Below are 22,848 nucleotides of genomic sequence, written 5' to 3'. Positions count from 1 at the left end.
GATATTTGACTTACACAAATATTATTTACACAGAAGATATCACTCAGAAATAATTACATTAATTAAAAAAGGAAAAGTTTTTTGTGCAAGTACATTTACCAACTGATGAACAAAAAAGAAATTAAGAATTTACTATTTCGGTCTATTATTTGTAACTAAACCTTAATTTAAAAGAGGGAAAAAGGAAATAAAGTTTGATTATTTAATACTAAATGACATTCTGTGTCATACATTTGTTAATTTCCAGTAGGTTCATTTTCAGCTTTTCTTTACAGAATGTAATACTTCACGTTCTACATAAAATGACTGGTTTTTTGTTATTAGCCATTTGGTGAAAGTTAAATCTTTCTTTCTTTCTTTCTTTCTTTCTTAATCTCCGGTAACCTAATTGCAGCAGCTCTGCCTAACTGACCAATACATACTTTCCCACAGTGCTTGCAAGTGATTTTATATGCACCACTCTGTACCAAGGTTTGCGATTTGGCTTTACTACTCAATAAAAATTTTGATATACTGTTGGTATTATTAAATGTACTTCTGTAGCTGTGAGACTTCTACTTTTTACAGAGGTTATCTGAAATCTTGCCAGTATCTGGGATGATAATCAGATTTTGCAACTACTGAATGGTTCCTGTTGGCCAGCATACAGAAATGGTGTACTTTTACACATTTTTAGTATATTACCAATCAAAGCAGAGCTGTAGCCATAAATTGAAGCAATATTAGTATGTTTAATATCATACCATTCTGTATGTAGGCCAATAGTAACCAGTCAGTAGTTACAGAAACAGACGCATCACCCCGCATGTGGGCAAATATCAGATAACCTCAGCAGAAAGTTGAAGTCTGGCAACTACAGACATGGATTTTATAATATCAACAGTGCACCATAATTTTTATTCTGTAATAAAGACATGCAACTCTTGGCACAGAGTGGTTTACATAAAATCCTATGCAGCACTGTGGGAAAGTATATATTGGTCACTCAGGCAGATCTATGGCAATTAGGTTATCTGAATGCAAGAGAAGCTGGAGATTAAGAAAGATTCAACATCTGCCTATAATCTAATAACAGACAACTACTAATATGATGCTGAATGTGAAGTATTACATTCTGTAACAAAAAATGGAAAGATGACCATTCTGGATGTACTGGAAATCAACAAACATAAGACAGAATGCCAATTTAGTATCAAATGATCAAACTCAATTTCTTTTTTCCCTCTCCGTCAGATTACATTTGTTACAAATCATTGAGTAAAATTTCAAAGTCCAAATTATTTTCCATCAGATGTTAAATGTATCTCTACAAAAAAAAAAAAAAAACTTTGTTTCCTTTTATACTGAATGTAATTATTTCTGTATGACAAAAAAATATCTTCCTATGGAAATATTCAATGTCATCTTTTTTGCATCTTCTGTGGAAATAATATCTTTGTAAGTCACACGTCATTTTATGTGTGTTTGAGACATACAGCTGTCGCCTGAAGACAGCCTAAGAAGCCAAAAACCAGTTTGTGACTGAATAAATACAATTTTGGAGAACATTAGGACGTGTTCCCTTTTTTATATTATTTTTCTGTCTAGTTTCTGGTACATCAAACATATCTAATCAGCCTCTTTCCTGATTTTTTTTAGAATTTTTTCAGTTTTCAGTAGTGTTCTCTTATCCCATATTGCAATTTCAATTTCTTATCTCACTTTTTTTCACCTAGCATTTCACTGAAGATCTGAGAAGTCTCACATAGTTCCTTCCACTACCAGACCCTGGGCTCCGATTCCCTTTTTTTCTTCTGACTATTTATTCCTGGTAACAAAACTTCAGAGATTCTTAAGGCTCTGTAACATGGTGGGTTCTCTTTGCCTTCTGCTCTCTCTTGCCACTGATCTTCAATGAGATTCCTCTGCCTTGAGGTAAATTTTTCAACCTATTGAGAACAGGCTGACCTAACATACTCAAGATGGTCTTGAATAAAGAGACCACTTGTACTCATATTACGTCACTTCCCCCCAATGTTTAACAATGAAAATGTCGAACCATTAAGGAGATACTATACGATTTTCTGATTATGCATAAAAATCAATTAAAATTCAGCATGTGCAAAGATACAGTTCCAAATGCCGTGCATTAAAAAAGTCCTCCACATTCATAAAACTGTGCAGATCAAGATCTCTCACTGTAGTATGGTCTCGAGAGCAGCACACATAACAAACAAAATAGTTTTTCTTTCTGTTTTTCCCAACCTCAGTAGGTGTAGATAATACTGCCTTTACTGACAAGAATATCCAATGTTTCAAATGTGTCAGCAGTCTGTGGCATTTATGCCACATTGCAGAGTGTGTGTATGTGTGTTTGTGTGTGTGTGTGTGTTTGTGTGTGTGTGTGTGTGTGTGTGTGTGTGTGTGTAGGGTGAACATTAACAAAACCGACAAACTGCAGGGACAGATTCCTGACGACAAATAAAGGAAAAAAGGTCCTACAAATATGTGTCCGAAATGCATCATTACCACAGTAGATGACACTGATGAATGACAGTTCTCTGACCACTTGACACCTGTCCCTTGTGTGTCTCAGGCTGTGTGACTGACAGCATACTGCAAGCAACAAAATGGTCCAGTATTCATGTCAGGAACAAGCCAAGATTGTGCCTGCGTACAGACAAGCAGATAGAGGTGATTGAGAGGCAGCAAGGCTATACCAAAACAAGTACCCTTACAGACACCAACCACATCATATAACATTTCAAGCCCTTTTTGGGTGTGTGCGCAACCATGGATCCTTTCAGACAGACGAACATGCAGGGATGCAGAGGATGGTGTGTACAACAAATCTGGAGAACCAGGTTCTACAGGATACTGAGACAAACCCTAGCACAAGCTCAGGCAAGTGGCCCCTCAACATGGTATACACAGTGTGACCCAAAGTACGATTACGTGTATCCTGCATGACAACCACTATTACTCCTATTAGCTGCAATCCCATGGAGGCCACACCAAACATCTGTTGTGATGTGGATGTGATTCAGTTCTGTACTGTGTTTTGGAACAATTTGTTGTCATTGCATGCTTACTGTCCATTTTTGGACAAATGTTAATAGGATCTTTTCCCCTCCATTTCCAGTCAGGAATCCATGCCTGCAGTTTGTCAGTTTTATTAATGTTCACTCTGTACATATATTTTTATATGTATAGAATTGTATTTGCCGATTCACTTCTGTCCCCAAGTACGCTGATAGAGAGACAGGTTACTCACTCCAGGTGTGACAGATGGTCATGACACATGAACCCACAGTGTGGTATAGCTCTTACAATGAGCTGCTTTAAAGTTTGACTTATTAAAAATCAATTTAACAATCCTGAAGTCTTCGTCTATGTTAATGCTTTATAATTACAGTTTCATTTATTAAAAATTAGATTACTCTTAGTCTTGGATCAGTCATCGGTTAGCCACTGTGACACGAGCGTCCAAGTCAGTTATCAGTCATATCTGGTGATATGAACGACTCACTTTTGACAGAATGGGCAAGTTATTTCCATGTAAGTAATATAAAAGATTATTTCGTTTCATGAAATGTTAATTTAACCTTACACGACTAGGGCGAAAGGATAATGAAATAACGTTCATTACTCGCAGTGCTAGAAATAATGCTGTATGATTATAACTGTGATCCTAACACTAGTTTATGAACTTCATTTGGCTCTCACACAGGACTGATTTTGTTACATCACCAGATGTGAGTCCTTATTTCACTTTGACAAATAAATAAGATGGCATTCCTCTTCTTAAAGTAATGACTTTGGACATTAGTGCAAAAACAATAGTGGTAATACCAACCGCCACACTAAATTTCACTGTTACAAATAGCAACTAGAAAGCGCGATCTAACGGAGAAGAATTCCAATGTAGACAACACGACAGCCTCAGAAGTGGAGACAACACGACAGCCTCAGAAGAGATAAGGGGGCTTCTTCTCAAACAAGCAATCAAATAAGAAGCACAAACTGCAGGATTTACTTCAACAGTTCATCTAACATAGTCCTCCATATGCAATTTCCCGTAAGGGACAACTTACTGTGTTAGCATTTATAGATGCAGAATTACGTATATGTTGATCATTTTCAATAGCTGACATTGGGAAAACCACTTTGTGACATATGCTAGCACAGACAGTGTGTTTTTTATTCCCCACCCCCACTCTACCTGCTGTTTTAAATTTTCCATGAGGCTGATGTAAAGGGTATTTGATATATCCCTGGAAAACTTAAATGATAATGCACAAATGTAAAATTCTGGGAGCCGCATCCTAGATAATTAGTTATAGAGATGCTAATCTGTAGGAATGAAACACAAGAACAGAAGACAGTGGATGATAGAATAGTGGTAGTCCACATCATACGTAGCAGAGATGCTATGAGAATCTCTGGAGAGGAAAAAAAGAAATACACTGAATGTAGACCCAAGCAATATTCTCTAAAATTTATTGACAAGTGCCACATATCTGTGATCCAATCATTATAAATTATGTATTGGAAGCAGACTTGGCTATTCCAATAGACATTAGTAACAAACTGAGCAGCAATTCCTTTAATAATTTACAACTATTTCCTGTTCTAATAAATTAACAGGACCAAGTCAGAGCGAAATAATGAGCAAAATTCCTGTCATTGGAACATGTGTGCTTCAATTCAAGCCACAATCCTATCCTTCCTCAACAGGTAAAAGCTGTGGCGTACATTTAAAGTTTACAGAATTTGTCTCCAAAGTGATTTGGAACTAATATATTGTAAAACACATTTCATAATTTATAGAATTCCCATATGAGGACACTTGAAGGGTAGCCAGTAGCAAATACACTGAGTGTATTAGGGAACTATTATGTGGGACTACTGTTGTTAATTATGTTGACCCACTGTGGACATGGGACAGTCGCTGGTCAAATATTTAACATGAAATTCATCAAACAGTCGTGCAGTGCCTCCTTTGAAGACTTGAGAGCAACTATTATTGGAGTTGCAGTCAAGTTTTCAAAGGAAGCAGATGAGAATTCACAGCATCCAGAAACAAATGGCCCCCATTATGCCAATATCAATTATTTTTGAGAGTTGCATACGCGAGGTGAAGACAGCATAATGAATTGCCAAAACTGGTCATAAAAATAAAATAACTTCTCAATTGCATGGCTGTTTGGAGAATTTCATTGTCAAAAACTGATGTTAACATTTCTTGCTCACACATATTTTTATTGGCTAAGCAGCTGTTAACAATTACATCATTCCAAATAGCCCAAAGAACTTCCTAGGCTATGGCTATGTCAGTATGTAGTAGGAGTGTACATCTCCTCTGGTTTCCTATTGAAGGGCTGGCACAGCTATCAGTTAACAAGTTATGTGGGCTACTGAGAATGAAATAACTGTTAATCAATAAATAATATATGTGAACACTTACTGGTAATCTCAGTATTCAAATTTAGTGTTCTCACTGGTGTTCCATGCAATCAGCAGGACCAATGTAAACATATTATGGGAAATCCACTCAGTCTCCGGTATATTAATAGCATGAGCTAAAATTGTCACTCCTAAATATTATCAGACATGTTTTGCAGTCAGCCTCATACATAATTAAAATCCATGATTCATCCAAAATGACGTATTTTCTTATTTGTGCACAAAGTTTCAAACTTTCACGCAAGACAGAAATTGGTTTGATACTAAAAAGAAATACCAGGTTCTACATATTGCTATTTCCTCAAAACTATTTATTGGATTTTGGAGATCGAAATGTAGTTGAATCCATTTCTTTTGGAAGAAATTACTATACTTCCAACTGAAAAAAAAATAAATAAATAAAATAAAAATGAAGTCGGGTGACGTTCTCAAATGAGTCTGTGATGAAGGAGTGAATTTCTATCATCAAGGAATGGAGCAATTGGTTAAATGTTTTAGCAACTTACAGAAACTTAATGACTTTTAGTGACAGTGTTGCATTTGCATCATTTGGAAGTGTAGTACAGCATTCAATAAAATTACCTGGCCTCCCATAATAACTTGTAACTTAATTTTTGAACTTTCCTCATACTCCCATTTCGTACGTACACGGGCTGAAACAAACACTTTTCTTTCACCCAAATACATTTTGTGAATGCACCAGTTTTTAGTTTCTTTTCCCCGCAGATAACTGTGAGGCACACATAATTATTCTCTGTGTAACATATGAGGTGACACAATTGCTATTCTCAAAGCTTCTGACTCAGCCAGTTTGACACCATTACAACTGCTACACTTCTTGGCAGTTCAGACACCATCACAACTGCTAATACTTTAGTAGAAGCTATCAAGTATGTACCTTATTGCATTAAACACAGTACAGTAACTAATTCTGCTGATATTTATGTACATAAAAAATGGCTAACTTACTTCCGCAAATTCACACTTTCCTCCAACTTCAACAATCACACGTCCTGCTTTTACAGGTGTCACGTAATGATCTATTGGACCTTTCCCACCTCCCATTCGTTGTCCTTGACCCTGCAATGGATTAAAATGGTTATGCAAAATCCAAATGATAAGCTTAAAAACGTGCAAAAATGGGAAGCATACCTTTTTCGTAACAGACTGCCATGGCGCATCAATCCTCCATATGGCAAACATTCTTGAATCATCCATCTTCCGCAGAATTCCTAGACGTATCATTTCAAAGTGACCCCATTTCAGACGGCCACCTCCTGTAGCCTAGCCACAAAATGAAGCACTGAAACAGGGCTTCCACAAGTAATAAAAGTCAGAAAGTAGTTTCAAATTTCAACTTATGAACTTTAAGAGACTTACTATAATCCCATACTGTCTATGAAGAAGTTCATTATGCACAAGTTCTGGACCCCGCATAAGAAGCAACCGTTTCATCATTTTTGGCGGTCGAACACTTGGTGGATACTGAGGAACTTTATCCATGAACCGCAACCTTGCTCTTTCAGGAAACTCAATGTCTGGAAAAAAATAAAAACTGATACTGCTCAATGTTGTTGAAAAAGTACAACACAGAAAATTAAGATTTTTTCCTTATATAAAAATAAAAGGTAATACAGGTCAAGTGTTTTGGCACTGTAAGCTGGGAGATCCTGAGTACGAGGTTCAGTTTCCTAATTTGAAATGTTATTTCTTTGTGTACACTAGCATTTGACCTACATAATTATACCGTGAGTATTGTCTCTTATGTGCATCTATTGAATGTAGATAACTTTGATGAGTATATAGACATTCGGGGAGAAAGAGAGGGGAGGTGGGGTGGGGGGGCGGGAGAGGGGAAGTAGGGGCACATAGTCTACTACTATAAAATAGCACTAACAGTGCCACTGAGTGTTTTAAACATCCGGGCTATGAGATAAGTTATGATTATGATGATCATATTGATGAAAATCTGCACAAATTTAAAGCAACATGTGAAAAATAACAACATCTAACTACAAAACCTGAAAAGATACAAAAACTAAATTTCACAAAACTGTGGCAATAAAAAAAAAAAAAAAAAAAAAAAAAACCATTACGAATGATGACGAGGGCCACTGGGCTTAACATTATCTTTCAACTAGCTGAAATCAGGGGTAACAATATATTGTCTTACCAGGTAGGATGGCTCTGGTAAGAGCTCGATTTCTATAAGCTACAGGAAGAAAAGTTATTGTTAACAAGGGAACTCTTATTTTGCATATCACTGTATAATAATAATAATAATAATAATAACACATACCAAAAGAAAACTTTTAAGTAGCGGTCACATTAATAATGTTATAACATGGGCCCCTACCACTGTCACTAGTTCAGAAACTGACAAACACCTTCATAACAGAACATACAGCTCAATGCATTACATCAGAGGTTTTAAGAGTAGTAGGTGAAGTAGCACTTCACCAATATTTTTATAAAAGTTTATTTATCTTACCACATATGCTGGTTTTTACTCCAAATGTATTTCCCTGTTTTGTTTGGTACTCCACACAACTGTCTTGTAGCAGCAAGCGCATGATTTTACCCAGGCAAAGTGGCTTTCCCCTTTCCCACAGCTCAAGCTCATTGGTGCAGCCACAGCCAAGCATAGCTATATGGCTGCTATACCAACCATGACATCACATGCTCGAGTTTGCCTGTGAAAGGGGCATGCAGTGAAGTAGATATGGAGCTTTTATTGCCGACTACTCAGTTCAAAACAGCAGGCTATAAAGCAGTGAAAGTTGCATGCATGGATCATGCTTCCATCTGAAGTGCATTTAGTGGTGTATGTTTCAAATATGAATGCTGCGTACAATCCAGGGTGTATCTTATTACAAACACCCTTTTCACATTCTATCAAGCCTTTTATTCCAAAACTTTGGATCACATTTTGATCGGAATGAATGAGAGGTTTTGTTTGCTTTGCCAATACCACAATGTCTGAAGAAAAGTGCATGTTTTCCTTCTTGTGCACTTGAAAACATGCAAAATTTCTTCGGGGTTGTATTCTCCGAGATACAACACTCAAGAAGCAAAACTCCCTATTCTGTTTCCCCATGAGACGTGCAGGAATATATCCATTGGAAAGACATTAGAAATGCTTAATAGAATAGGACATTTTTCAGATACTTACACTGTTCTCCTTTATTCTGTCCATCTCTTCTCTACAGCATCTGTGAAATGAAGCTTTTCTTGCTCGAAGCATAAAAACATACCTGAGTAAATGCAGTTTCAGAAAAGAGACTTTCTTCTTAGAGAATATTTCAATTCAGAAAAAACTTCTAGCACAGTTAATAAAAACACAGCCATTCTAGGCAGATATCATCAACAATTTTGCAGCCTTAAAGGACCAAAGAATTGATTTGTTGCACAAGTTCAATTATTAAGACAAGCTTGTGTAAATATACCTATATTTTCCTTTCCTGCTGTCTCTTCACCTAACTTCTCAGCCATGAGCCATCACTGCATTACATGGTAGCCTACATTAACCAAAAAACCTGGTACTGCTGTCCTTAACCCTCAGTTGTTGCTCCCCAATAGCCAATGACAGTACACAACTCACTGTCGGATATCTGCAACATGCCCAGCCATTTTATCAACAAACTGTATCTTACAACATGATTTGTTGCTCCTGACTACAATCCATCACGGTAAACAGACAGATATCAAGAAACTGAAGTCTTCGGTAGGATTGCAAAACAGCCTTTGGCATGTTACAATACCTGCCAAGGATAATGAAGTAGTGCCCATATCATAAAAAAATCTGTTTTCACACTCCAGTGCAAAGGAAACTGCACTTCCCAGGTCAATAGCAAAGATTCGCTGCTGATTTCAGAAGGCTGAGCAACAAGCCAAATATGTCACCATGAAGGAGATGCTCTGGGATGAACAATGCCTCTACTGAACAGCATGTCAATCTCAACTTGAAAAACGTATTATTTTCCATTGAACTATTATTTTCCTCAGTGAACTATTGTTCCATGCATGCACACAACATGCAAGAAATCTATTCTGATTCCAAAAATATCCTCAAATCATCACAGTAGCCGTGCTTCTGGACAGTGCAGAGCTGGGCTTCGAATTCTTCACAGAATAGTTTGTTGACTTTGTACAGCCCAATATATATAAACTATATAGAATATACAATCACCTCAGTAAGACAACTATATCAATAATCAGTAACATCAAGCTCCAATAAACACTTCAGCAATAGCGTGCAAAAGAGAACAGAATTGTTCTTTTTAGCTGGCTGCCTCTTTCATCCAAAACAAAAAGGTGGTCACAAAAAGAAGTGTCTGAGAAAACCAGTCCGAGCCTGGGAAAAAAACCAGAGGTAACCATCAGAACATTAATGGAGCTACTTCAGATAACTGGCACAAAATAAGCAATTTACTGGTCACTTTACAGACTCCCATTTTCACAATATGCAAATGGCCCTTGATACCTAAGGCCTCTGAAGAAAATATGAAGAATGAAGAAGCTACGCACTATATGCTTTCCATTTTGTTTATCTTGTACTTTCTATAGACCAAACATAAAAAACCCAAAAGCACGTAAAATGTGATTTTATCAAGCAGTTCGTTTGGGCAGCTCTGTTTCCCATTTCGCTATTGACACCACGTCAGTACACTTGCATCTCAAACTTAACTTGCTAATATTATGTACCTTACTCCGCATTATACTATAACATTAATTGCCTTTTCCAGGTCTGTAATCTCAGGGATCAAACATTGCAGTGTGCAGACTATACACAATAACGGAACAGTCACAGAGTTCAACTGCCTCCCTCCCCCTTCACCCCAGGGAGTATCCTTCAAGCTGAATGTCAAGATAGTGGAAGATGTTCAATAACATGCACAATTGTAAGCATTACTTATTTTTACTGTGCTGTAATGTGACTGACTAATATATAACAGGATTGGCACCTCAAACTTTAGCTCTCAGACATGCATTATTGTACAGCGATCAAAATAAAGGTTGCATATTGCTGAAACTTTAATTCTGAATGTTGTGACCGAGAACTTCATTATGATGTCAATACAATGATTTGTTTGTAATGTAATTCTAGTGGAAACAGCCCATGAGGGAGCAGTATGTGCAGTCTATGGCCACCATGCCACCTGTAAATATTGGAATATTGATACTGTGTTGATTCAGGATGGTCTGGACAACAATTACGTACAATAAGAAACTCCATATAAGTCACTCTGATGAAGCATGGAATGAGACATTTGGACATTGCAGTGAATGTCACTGTGAGTCAAAGTGATGTTTCTTGAATTTGGAACAAGTTTCTAGCAACAGGATTAGTTGAGGATCATCAAATAAATAGACAAGGAGAAATAAAACAGGCGTGCAGGACCAATATCTGTGTATAACAGCAGTACACAATAGCATATGTCTATGGCAGTAATTGCAAGTAGCCACAGGAGTGCAGGTATCAACAGAAAGGATACATAGTAGGCTTCATGAGCAGGGATCACATGCCAGGAGACCTCTCAAGGCTCCTCCTCTAACTTGGCTCACATGAGCAAGAAAACAAGTTTTTGGACTTGGCAGCAGTGGGACAACACTCTTTTCTGATGATACCCACATTAATACTGGTATTTGTGTGGGGAGGCAACGAGGACAATTTTTACATCCTAAATGTATCACACACTGTCCCCCTTATCAAGGTGCATGTTTTGGGGTGGAATCATGTATGGCTTCAGGACACCTCTTGTGCCAATACATAGGAGGATGACCACTGTAAAACATCAGAATGACACCCTTGCATGCATTGAGGCTCCATTTGCTGAACATACTCAAGTAGGAATCACACTGATAGACTACAATGCACACCCCCAACGTCACAATCTTGTGAGCACCTTCCTAGTGGAGCAAAGAATCAGTCAAACAGAATGGCTTACATATCAATCGGTCAAATGGAATGACTTCAGATATCAATTGCACAGAGAATGCACGGCCCATACTAAAACAAGCAACTGTCATTCAACCTGTTCCACCAGAAACCTTACAGGACATCAAAGGGGCTGCTGTGAATGAATGGGACAATATCCAACAGGCTTATACTTATCTGGGCAACCTGGTAACAAGTATGCCTAACAACATTCAAAAGAGTCTACATTTATAAGGGGGGGGGGGGGGGGGGTAGTGCTGGAAATAATGTCATAGTTCAGGAAAAGGAAAGTACAGGAGGGGTGTTCCTCATGCAGCTTTGTGGGTATGGGGAGCTGTTATATCAGGTGGGGGGTTTCAGATGATGTTTTTAGGTGCCTCAGAACAGAACTAAAAGGGTTTTAGTGGGCTTGATTGAAGAATACATTAATGAGACAACTACTGTAGTTTCAGATGGTTTTTCATCATATAAGGGTTTGTCAAACGGGGATATGATAATTCTGTTGTCAATCACAATACTGAGTTTAAAGATTACAGTACTGAGGCATGTTCCAATTTAATAGAGGGGTTTTGGGGGCTTATTAAATCAGTTATAGAGATGGAGAAAAGGTGCTCTTCCACCCTGCTGTCATCCTTGGATGAATACTGCAGGTGAAAGATTGTCCCTTATGATTCTTGCGCAATTCGTTGTTTTCTGAGGGCAGTGGGGAAAATGGATAGGCCGAGGGTTGTGAACTGAGTAGGTTGGGTTGGGGCGAGGGTGTTCATGATTTGGTTTGTGGGGGATGGGGCATGTTTTGGTGGCAGTTAGGGTAAGTTGAGGTGTTATTTAGTTTTGTTTCCTGATGGCTCAGCTTTTTTGTTTTGAATGCAGTTAATTTTATTGTATTTTGATTTGGGTATTGTGTTCAGCAGTGCAGTGGTTGTGGCAGAGAGAGAGAGAGAGAGAGAGAGAGAGAGAGAGAGGGAGAGGGAGAGAATCATGTAGGAAGCACCAGACACTGTGGCAGTGCACTGCACTTAAACTTAGAGAATGTACATTTTCATCATGGCAAACGAAAGAGGGCTGCTCTTTATTGAATGTGACTTACAGAAACTACTCAGAATGGGATGCAGCTTTAAATCAATTTAATTTAAATGGAAATAAATACCACAGTTCACTATTCTGTTGAGTACATTGTGATAGTTATGCCTGTCCATTGCTTTTCATTGTATGTTCTTTGTTAGTTCAAAGCATGTTTCTTCTTTCAAGCATGAGATTTAACCCTATATCCATAGAAACAAATCCTCAAGTTCATAATATTGATAGGTCTGCCTCTGAACTAACACTTCAGAAGAAGGAGTGTGTTAATACCACTGTGACAGGTGGCACTGTGAAATTTAGTAACCATGTTCAATGTTCATTTGATCCGCATGTTGCCACAGAAACTGAGATGTTTTTCTTCTACTTCATTCATTCACATTATGTTCATTTAAAAGCTGAAAGAAGTTTCCTTCACACTCTTAGTTTCGGTCTGGGTATTAATAATGAGAAATGAATGACTTTAATAAAGCATAATATCTTGTTCCATTTAAATGCATGTACTAAAGCAAGGCATCAGATTTGGATTATCCCTTGTAGCTCTAACTTGCTCAGGTAAATGCTGGGCATGGTACCTTTGAAAAGGAAATGCTGGGAAGATTCCTGTTTCACCCTTCTTTAATCCAATACGACTCGCCATCAACAAGCCTTTAATCCCTAATTATGTTTCCAAAGTACCAGTTTAAGTTAAGATTACCTTAGATGAAAGTGTGTATATGCCATCAAATAAGCAAGAACTGAATAATTACTGAGCTGTGTAGTCCCACATTATTTCTTGCTTTCTTTAAAGTGTAACACAATAAACGTAACATTTCTTGCCTCCCTCAACTGTTCTCTCATTTGTCCGAGACCCAAACAGAATCTCGAGGAAAATATATCATGGCACCATACATATTCAGTGGCAAGAGCTTTTAAAGTCTTCATACGATAACAGAACATGTAACAGCTTTCTATTTCTCATGAAAGCACAAAATGACATTTACCAATTCACTCACAGCAGTCCCTTATCAAAACGAAAGCTAAAGGTTCCTCTCAATGTCCACACACAAAAATGGGATGAAACCATTAAAACTGTGGTACAAGCTTCCACAAGTAAAAGCATAATTATAACCTGTGAACAGGAGGAACGAATGACTGTTACTCCGAGCTGATAGTCAAAAAATAAACAGTAACTGAACATCCGTTATTAACAAAACAAGAGAGAAGCTCTTTCTCGCACGAAAGTAATTTTTACCAAATAATAGTGATTTGCACTTTATACATATAGTTTGTGTGAATCACACACACTTTAACAGTTCGAGCAAAATAGGATGACATTTGCGAAAGAAAAACTGAATTGGTGGTTGAGCGTGCGATGAACGACATTCTGCTAACAACTTTAAAATGTCTCTGGCACATACAGCAACAGAGAAACAAAATCAATATCCTGCTTACCATCGTATTTTGGAGGTGGAGGAAAATGTTTCATGCCTGCAGTCTGTTCTGCGCAAATCTTTGAAAATGAGCCTGTTAAACAAAGGAAACTATTAAAACTGTTATATTCATTTAGGTTTCCCATTTGATAAATACAAATTACACCCAATAAGGTATGTTACAGAAAAAAATGCACATACTGTTTAAAATTTTAACCAAGTTCGATCGCATCATTTTGCTTCTTCTATCGTTCGCAGAACATTAAATGTTACTTTAATTAACTGTTATATTAAACAACACACAACATCCACTACCACTACCACTATAACAACAACTTCATAGCACAAAACAAAACAGTGCTTAAACCCCAGAGCAGCCAACATACACACGATAAAAGGTGCAAAAATTTCACGCACGCCGAACAGAACGAAGCGTCATTTATCCTCAGACAGGAAGTTGAAACACTGACATTGGTGAGGGGACGCTGCTGTTTGAGTGCTATTATCTGCTAAGTTCTACATCAATATCTACACTCCGGAAATTTCTACATCAATATCAACACTCCGGAAATCAATTTATTTTTTCTTTATTATATTTTGATTCCCCCAGAGGGGTGCGGGCTGGCAGCAGCGTAATACATCGCTCTGCAGCCTACAGATAAAGTTAAAAAAACATAATGAGGAGATATAACAATAAAAAGAAGTGACAAAAGGGGTAATGTTTAAAACTGGTATATGGCGAAAAAGTTGTGAAGAAAAACCGGAGTCAGTGGTGTTGATTAGAAACACTTAGGAAATAGACAGACAGGATTAAAAAACACGGTGACAGTCAGATTTCTGTTCGCAAAACACCAAAAAGGCGACGTTCGCAAACCAATGTGTCGTCTAGTTTACATTGGACTTCCAAAACCGGATTTCGTAAATCGATTTTCGAGTTTACATAACGAAGTCGCCTCCGACCGACACATATCGAGCGTGCGGCTCTCAAGGCGGCAAGTGTGGATACAGTTTGCAGATTTGACAAGAGCGGCAACAAGTGATGAATGTTTTCCAAGTTAAAGTTATTCTCAAAGGAAACTAGTAATTTCATTACATCTGTGGTCTTCTTACAGAGTGTCACAGCAGCCTCCCATAGCAGACGACGCAATTCCTCACATCCTGTTTGGCAATAACCCATACTCCCAACAAAACTCTAAACAACTGTCTAATAGAGGTGGCACAGAATAAATTAACAAGATAGAAATAACCGGTTACTGAGAAGTAGTGGTTACTGTTATTGCCGCTCATCTGACACCACCCATTATTTTAATAACTGCCAATAGCGCATCACGCCATCTGTTTGCAGACGATCGTACCAGGCTTTCGCGTCATCCGAGTTCTGGCAACAAAGGAGAAGGAAACACCCCTTAGGAGGTTTCTATAGTTCTTGGATATAACGGTGAGACTGCGCGCCATTTATTTTATAAATGTGTGTACTACGCTTTCGTGTGCTCTCACTACGGTCGGCGCAAACAAAGTTGATGTGATATTATATTCCTAGTTTTACACCACAAATGGTATCTCGAAACCTCTCTGTCGCGGTTCGGTAACTGATTGAGCGAAGTTACGCGTTGGCGTTCCGTCTAGTGTGTACCACCGCGTTTTGGCGCCTAGTCACCTTCCGTCCCGTTCTGTTGAACTGAACATAGCGCCAGTGGTAAAATCTCGGGATACATCCAGCGCTAGCAAACCAAGGAACAGGTTAACCACTTGTTAACTTGGAATACGCGTTGTATGTCGCTATTTTATTCCTCGGTTAGTCATTTCCAGAATAGAGTTCATGTCGAGTTAAGTTGGCAATGCCGGCACAGGTGGCCGAGCGGTTCTAGGCGCTTCAGTCTGGAACCGCGCGACCGCTACGGTCGCAGGTTCGAATCCTGCCTCGGGCATGGATGTGTGTGATGTCCTTAGGTTAGTCTGGTTTAAGTAGTTCTAAGTTCTAGGGGACTGATGACCTCAGAAGTTAAGTCCCATAGTGCTCAGAGCCATTTGAGCCATTTTTGAAGTTAGCAACAACTGAAGAGCACTCTGGGTCATCAGTGATTTCAGCATGGAGATCTCTGGGGTCAGTGATTCAAAAACTTTGTGTCGCGAGTCGCTAGTCGGCCGCGAGACTTATTCAGGTGGGTCACCAAACAATTTTTAAAATAACTAAGTAAAATATCCTGCCGACTGAAAATATGAAATGTTATTTCAAAAGGAAAGTTCTATAATCTGAAAAATTATATACAAAATCATTCTAAGCAAGCCACTATTGTGGCTTAATAACGTGCTGTGGCAAAACGAGAACAGTACAGGCGCAGGACTCATCGGTAATTGCAATAATGCAACACCACTTCCCTTCTACTAGGGGTCTTGGGACAGTGTGACTCATGACTGTGAGAGCATGCTTTGCTTGTTTCTTGGTATAGTGTGTGCATGCGTGTTTATTAAGGTGGCTTGCACCATTTAATTTCACTATGGACGTGTAGATTAAAACTGGATCGTGCCTTAAAATACAGACTTCATGTAAGTACAATGAGCCTTCCACATCCAGTACCAGTGCATCATATAATACAACTAAAGGTGACTGTGTTGGTGAAGTTAGTGAACTTAACTCTATCCAGAAGAAGGCAAAATATTGCTTTCGTAAATACAATGATGGCTATTTGAAATTTGGGTTTGTGTTTGCTGGCACATTTCAAGAGCCACTTCCTCAGTGTGTTGTGTGCTTTGAAGTACTTGCTAATGAGAATATGACACCATCAAAACTGAAACTACACTTATTGAAGAAACATCCAGAATATACAAGTAAGTCAATCGATTTTTTCCAAAACAGAAAATGAGAATTTTTAAAGTCAAACTGTGTGATAACAAAATGGACTTCTGGGGAACAAAATAAGCAAGCTACAATAGCTTTATATCGATTGTTATTATTGATAGCCAAAAAGGGGGCAGCTCACATCATAGGAGAGGATATTATTTCACCAGCAGCCAGAATAAGATATGATTCTTTATTTAGCGGAAAAGCAAGCAAGACTAATTGATGAAATAGTCCTATCAAACGAAACAAGGAAGAGAAGGATCGATGAAATGTAAGAATTTGTAAAACAATCCATGATCACAGTTTTCAAGCAAAGTGACTACTTTTCACTTCAGCTTGATGAAAGCACACATATAGCTGGCGAGGCTATTCTTTTAGCTTTTGTTAGATTTGAATTTGATGGGGGAGTATAGAGGAAGAAATGCCCTTTTGTAAATGTTTGAGAATGACAGCAACGGGGAAGGAAATTTTTATATGTCTTGGTGGCTTTATGATAGAAAATGAAATGGAGTGGACAAAATATGTTGCAGTGATGACTGAGGGTGTCATTGCTAGGTCTGGCGTATATTCAGGTTTGACTGCCGAAGTTAGGGCCCATTTGCTCAGTGGACTCACTGTAGCATTTCAAGAGCCACTTCCTCAGTGTGTTGTGTGCTTTGAAGTACTTGCTAATGAGAATATGACACCATCAAAACTGAAACTACACTTATTGAAGAAACATCCAGAATATGCAAGTAAGTCAATCGATTTTTTCCAAAACAGAAAATGAGAATTTTTAAAGTCAAACTGTGTGATAACAAAATCGACTTCTGGGGAACAAAATAAGCAAGCTACAATAGCTTTATATCGATTGTTATTATTGATAGCCAAAAAGGGGGCAGCTCACATCATAGGAGAGGATATTATTTCACCAGCAGCCAGAATAAGATATGATTCTTTATTTAGCGGAAAAGCAAGCAAGACTAATTGATGAAATAGTCCTATCAAACGAAACAAGGAAGAGAAGGATCGATGAAATGTAAGAATTTGTAAAACAATCCATGATCACAGTTTTCAAGCAAAGTGACTACTTTTCACTTCAGCTTGATGAAAGCACACATATAGCTGGCGAGGCTATTCTTTTAGCTTTTGTTAGATTTGAATTCGATGGGGGAGTATAGAGGAAGAAATCTTGTAGATAAAAGTCTGTCCAAAAGCCTAAAGATAATCATTAATGACTCAGTGAAAATTGTTAGTTTTATGAAATCTAGACCTAAAAATTCAAGATTGTTTGCCACTCTGTGCAATGAGATGGGCAGTGAGCACAAAACACCTCTCCTGCAATGTGAAGTACGCTGGTTGTATGAACTTCGAGGTGAGCTGAGAATCTTCCTGTTGGAGCACAAAAATTATACAAAATCTGTGTGCAGTTTCTTGGACGTGTTAAATGACGAAAACTGTATAACACATCTTTCACATTTGAGTGACATACTCAGTGCTCTTAATAGCCTCAATTTATCACTGCAAGGGAAGGATGTCCACAAGTTCTATGTTCAAGATAAAATAGAAGCAAATATTAAAAGAACTTGAAAGATGGTCCAGTAATGTGAAAGAGAACTGTTTTGATGCATTCCCTTTCTTCAATGCTTTCTTAGAAACATACAGAATCGAAGTTAACGAGGAAACAGCAGCTGCCATGAAGGAACGTCTTGAAGCACTGGCCAAAAGTTTCAAGTACTTATTCTGAAATAATTTTTCTAGTTAGCACTTAAATTTGAAAATTCCTTATTAAATATGTTTATAATTTTCATGTTATTGTTTTTCTCCCAATATAGAAATGTATCAATTAAGTTCCACCTCCTCCATTTTCAAAATGATAGTTAGGCCGTCCCCACATAGCGAACTCAAGAGAATCTCATAGTTTCACGTTAATCCTACTGACAGGTGTTTGGTTATTCAATATTGTTACTTAATATTGATTTCTTGTTGTAGGTATTACTTTCAAAGAATTCATGATGAACTGCTATGGATAAGAAATCCGTCTGAAGAGGGCAACCTTAAAAAGTAAAAACTGATGGCATCTGCAGAAGACTCCCTGATAGAACTATCGAGTGATTCTTCTTTCAAAACTTTATTTCAAGAATTAAGCCTAATCCCATTTTGGATCAAATTAAAGGGAGAGTATCCAGTGTTTGCAAAAAAAACTTTGAAGAAACTAATGGGTTTCACAACTACTTACTTATGTGAATGTGCTTTTTCTAGCTTGGTTGTTTTAAAAAACAAATATAAAAACAAACTTTGCGGGAAAACGATTTATGACAAAAGCTAACAAGCTTCAATCCAGATATAGAAAGTTTCATTAACACCAAGACTAAACAACACCACAAATTTCATTAAGTTCACCATTTAATTCGAATGAAATAAAGTTCTTGTAGGCCAAGATATTGCTTCCTTTCTTTCATTATGTTCCCTTCACCATTTTCAAAGTTAATATTCAGCAAAGCATTTTTTCGTACAGTAATAAGTTCAGTTTCATATTATGTATAATTTTTACAGTACTATTAACTATTGCATAGTGGTTGTAGTGGTAGAGTAAACATCTGTATATATTGTGGTGCGAAAATGTTTCCAGAGTAATAGTGGGTTGTGTTAAAAAAAAGTTTGGGAACCACTGCTCTGGGTATTTTCGCCTGCATCGTTTCATATTTACATAGTCGTCATCTGTGTCAAAGATCGATGATAAATGTTCCATATTGCAAAACTTTTCGCTTGAAGATTCTTTGAGGCTGGTAGATACTATGAATGAGTTCAAGAGTATAGTAGAAAACACGAAAACTATTGCAGTCTCATTCAGTGAAAATATTAGTGCAAAACATTTAACTGAACTGGTAGGATACTTGTATGTATAACTTCCTAACTTGAATAGAGTTAAATGATCAGGTAAATGTTATTTGACCTGTAAGAAATCTTTCTAGATTTCAGAATAAAGTATACAAAAAATATAGACATATGAATAACATTATTGTTATTTAAAAGAAGAAAGACGTTAATATTAAGCACAGGAAATGTAACAGAGGCTACAGATTGGTGGCGCCCCATATGTGAAATGTAACTTCCAAATTGTGGACAATCAAATACAGGATTTGATAATGTTGTCTACAGAAGGATGCCACAGACAGTTTGATTGAGATGCATCATTTCTACACAATAGTATCCCATTAAATGTACCTGTAGGGTAGAAACTGAATTGAATCATAAGTAGGCACATAAATAGAAATAACTGTGAAATGTGGTCAGCTTTATGATACAGTTGGTCTTTACAGTCTCCCCAACAAACTGTCACACCATAGACATCATGGAGATTAATTTGACCGAAAATTGTGAAAGGTGTTACTGACTAGTTTGCTCTTATATTAACGTCTTTGAATGATTCATTCATTAAAGCAACAATGGGTGTTATACAGAAAAGACCCTTACTAAGATATTGAACACCTTTGTGTAGCTGCTTTTGCAGTTCTTGGGCATATATAAATCATGTTTCTGTGATGTGATGATTATTAATTATATTAAGAGTATATATGGAAGAGCACAATGGCAACATTTACAATAATCATCCATTATCTTTTTTATAAACTGGAGGCTGCTGTTGTTGTATCTCACCATCAATGGTTGAGAAACTGTTTCACACATAATTTTGGGTTGTGCAGTCATCTATAGCACATGTATGTAATCTCAGAGGGAAGAGGAAGTAACCAGAGGCCTAACACCTTCGCTATGTCCTTCCTTCTTTTCTTGTTATTCCAGCTTGCAACTGTCAGTTTTGTTTTCAGAATAAAACTACCTGTTCTCAAACATGAAAGAATTAGAGTTGCAGATGGTGCTGCTTCAAGAACCAGAGAAGAGAGAAAGAACTGTACTGCTTAAAAAGGAATCCTAAAACTCAAAATTAGGATCACAAAATCAAAATTAATACTAATGAGTTCAGAATATAAATATATTAATCCATATACATTTATTTATTTATTTTCTTTCAATTGCAATAGAGCACTGAAATAATTAAAAAACTGTCTCTTTTTCATGTTGTCTAGTGTAATATACATTCTTTTAATGATCATGCTGGCTGTCCCTTGCCAATACCAATAAAATCTCCCATGGACAGAAGGAAATCACCAGAGACAAAATATATGAGTATGTGTAGGAGCTGGTTCATTAATAGCAGAGTATTTCTGAAAGAAAGAAAAGAATGACATGAGACAATTCATGGGAAATTTAAAAACATAGCTTGCAGCTACTCATTGTTATGATTATGTAGATCCTATAACTAAAGGTTCATGTCAACTACATGAAAAGTACCTATGTTCTTGTCACACAGAATAATTACTTTATGATAAATATGAATGTGGTTATGTGGATAATACTAATAATTGAGAAATACAATAGATATCTCCTATAGCTCTCTTTAAAAAAATACCTTTCCTGTTAATTTTACTACGTTGAACTTTGCTTGAGTAAACAGAAATAATTTACATGTTTAGGGGAATAATGCTAGGTGGTGCACAATTTTGTTGCTCTGAAGCATTCAGTAAAATATGGAAAGTTATTGTCCCAATGGGATATAAGAGTGAACAATATTATCTGCTATAGATTTGGCTGAGTGAACTATGGACATTAGTGTGCTACCAAACTTTTTGTTACATTTAACAATCATAATATGCCACCAATTTCAGAAAAATGGTGTTTCACACAAGTACAATATAAGATATTTCAATTTAAGTTACCTTCAAGTTGCTACAGTTTGACATAAAGGAGAACACTGAACATAACTTTACATTCAAGGAAATTTAAAAAAATAGTATTACAGGCACCACTTCCACATGCTACAGTTATGCAGATAACTAGATTCTTGTTCTGTTCTTATAGTATAGAAATTTTATGATAAATATGGGTGGGCTTCTGTGGATAATACTGAAAACAGAGAAACAACGTTCTATAGAATGGGAAGCATCGCTTGAAAAAAAAAAAAAAAAAACCTTACTTTCCTCTTAATCTTACTGTGTTAAATTTTGCCTGAGTAAGAACAAGTAGTTCACTGTCTTCAGTAAGTAAATTTTTACAGTGCTGTGGTGTTTGCTAAAAAGGCATTTCCAATAAAAGAACAGAGTGGAACAATACTTTCTGCTATTCATGAGATTGGGGCACTACTGTTTTGTCAAAACGTTTTGCAACACAAAAATTGATATTTCGTCAAAAACAGAAGAAGCTGGTAATGCATATTGCACACATAATTGGTGTGGTTTTTCTATTTGGTAAGTCTATTATGGCACCATCTGTTAAATAAAATGAAACAGTCCTTCAAGCTATTGCAGCAATTGTAACACACGCCAGATGAACAAGAGTATTTTTGTATGAACCGTCATTTTAATGTGCCTGATTCACATAAATAACACGACGGAATTCACGAGGTACTGAAATCGAATGCATATTACTACAAATAAACAGTATTATTTAACAAACAGAGGGAAAAATGAAATCATAGTATGGCTTGACTGGCCAGGAGGCCCATTAGGGGAAGCTCGGCCGCCGAGTGCGAGCCTTATTTCAGACGACACCACATTCGGCGACTCGCATGCCGGTGATGAGGATGAAATGATGATAACACAACACCCTGTCCATTAAAGAAGAAAATCTCAAACCCGACCGGGAATCGAACCCGGGCCCGCTGCATTAACATTCAGATAAACAGGCAGACAGAAATCGGAGAAATAGTCTCGCAGAGAAATAATCTCGCCTGTCCGTCATATGCTACAGTTTCTTACGTACAAGATTGACAAGACGAAGTACAGCTTCCTTTGATAAGGAAAACTGGATACAAATTCGGAATCAGTGTCGTCACTGTTTCTTTTCCTTCGTCGTTCTCATGAACAGTTCAGCCAAAATCTCGTCATTGCTGGCTGCATCTGTCACTATTCCTGCCTTCTTGAAACGTTTTTCCCCAGTTAAGCCCGGTAACCCGCTAAAAATCGCCGTTTATGTTATCTCGAGTTTATTCTCCGGTTATCCGAGAATATAGTTTAACCGGGTGCTAAGCGGAGAATGGCCCGTAGAGCACTGTTTGATTATTTGCATCGATGTTACTTCGCTGTTGAAATGCT

General features: G+C 37.4%; 1 protein-coding gene across 2 annotated transcripts in view; it reads right to left on the bottom strand.

Annotated features, from left to right (window-relative positions):
• The window catches only part of LOC126188823 (39S ribosomal protein L16, mitochondrial), a 29,849-nt gene extending 15,611 nt beyond the window's left edge, over window positions 1-14,238 (bottom strand). Inside the window, exons 1-5 of one of the 2 annotated variants that reach the window (XM_049930438.1) lie at window positions 14,077-14,238; window positions 13,898-13,969; window positions 6,826-6,983; window positions 6,598-6,729; window positions 6,415-6,525 (exon numbers count right to left, since the gene is read on the bottom strand). In XM_049930438.1, the coding sequence (XP_049786395.1) occupies window positions 6,415-6,525; window positions 6,598-6,729; window positions 6,826-6,983; window positions 13,898-13,969; window positions 14,077-14,110 (507 nt within the window). In that variant the 5' untranslated portion in view covers window positions 14,111-14,238. Of the gene's footprint in view, window positions 1-6,414; window positions 6,526-6,597; window positions 6,730-6,825; window positions 7,001-7,936; window positions 7,957-13,897; window positions 13,970-14,076 lie in introns of those variants that run through there. The other variant, XM_049930445.1, reaches the window with a different exon arrangement.
• Between the last annotated feature and the right edge of the window lie 8,610 nt (window positions 14,239-22,848).

This window comes from Schistocerca cancellata, chromosome 1 (assembly GCF_023864275.1).
Source record: "Schistocerca cancellata isolate TAMUIC-IGC-003103 chromosome 1, iqSchCanc2.1, whole genome shotgun sequence".
Taxonomy (NCBI): Eukaryota; Metazoa; Arthropoda; class Insecta; order Orthoptera; family Acrididae; genus Schistocerca; species Schistocerca cancellata.
The sequence above is the reverse complement of the archived record's forward strand: the minus strand, read 5'-3'. Positions and strand labels throughout refer to the sequence as shown.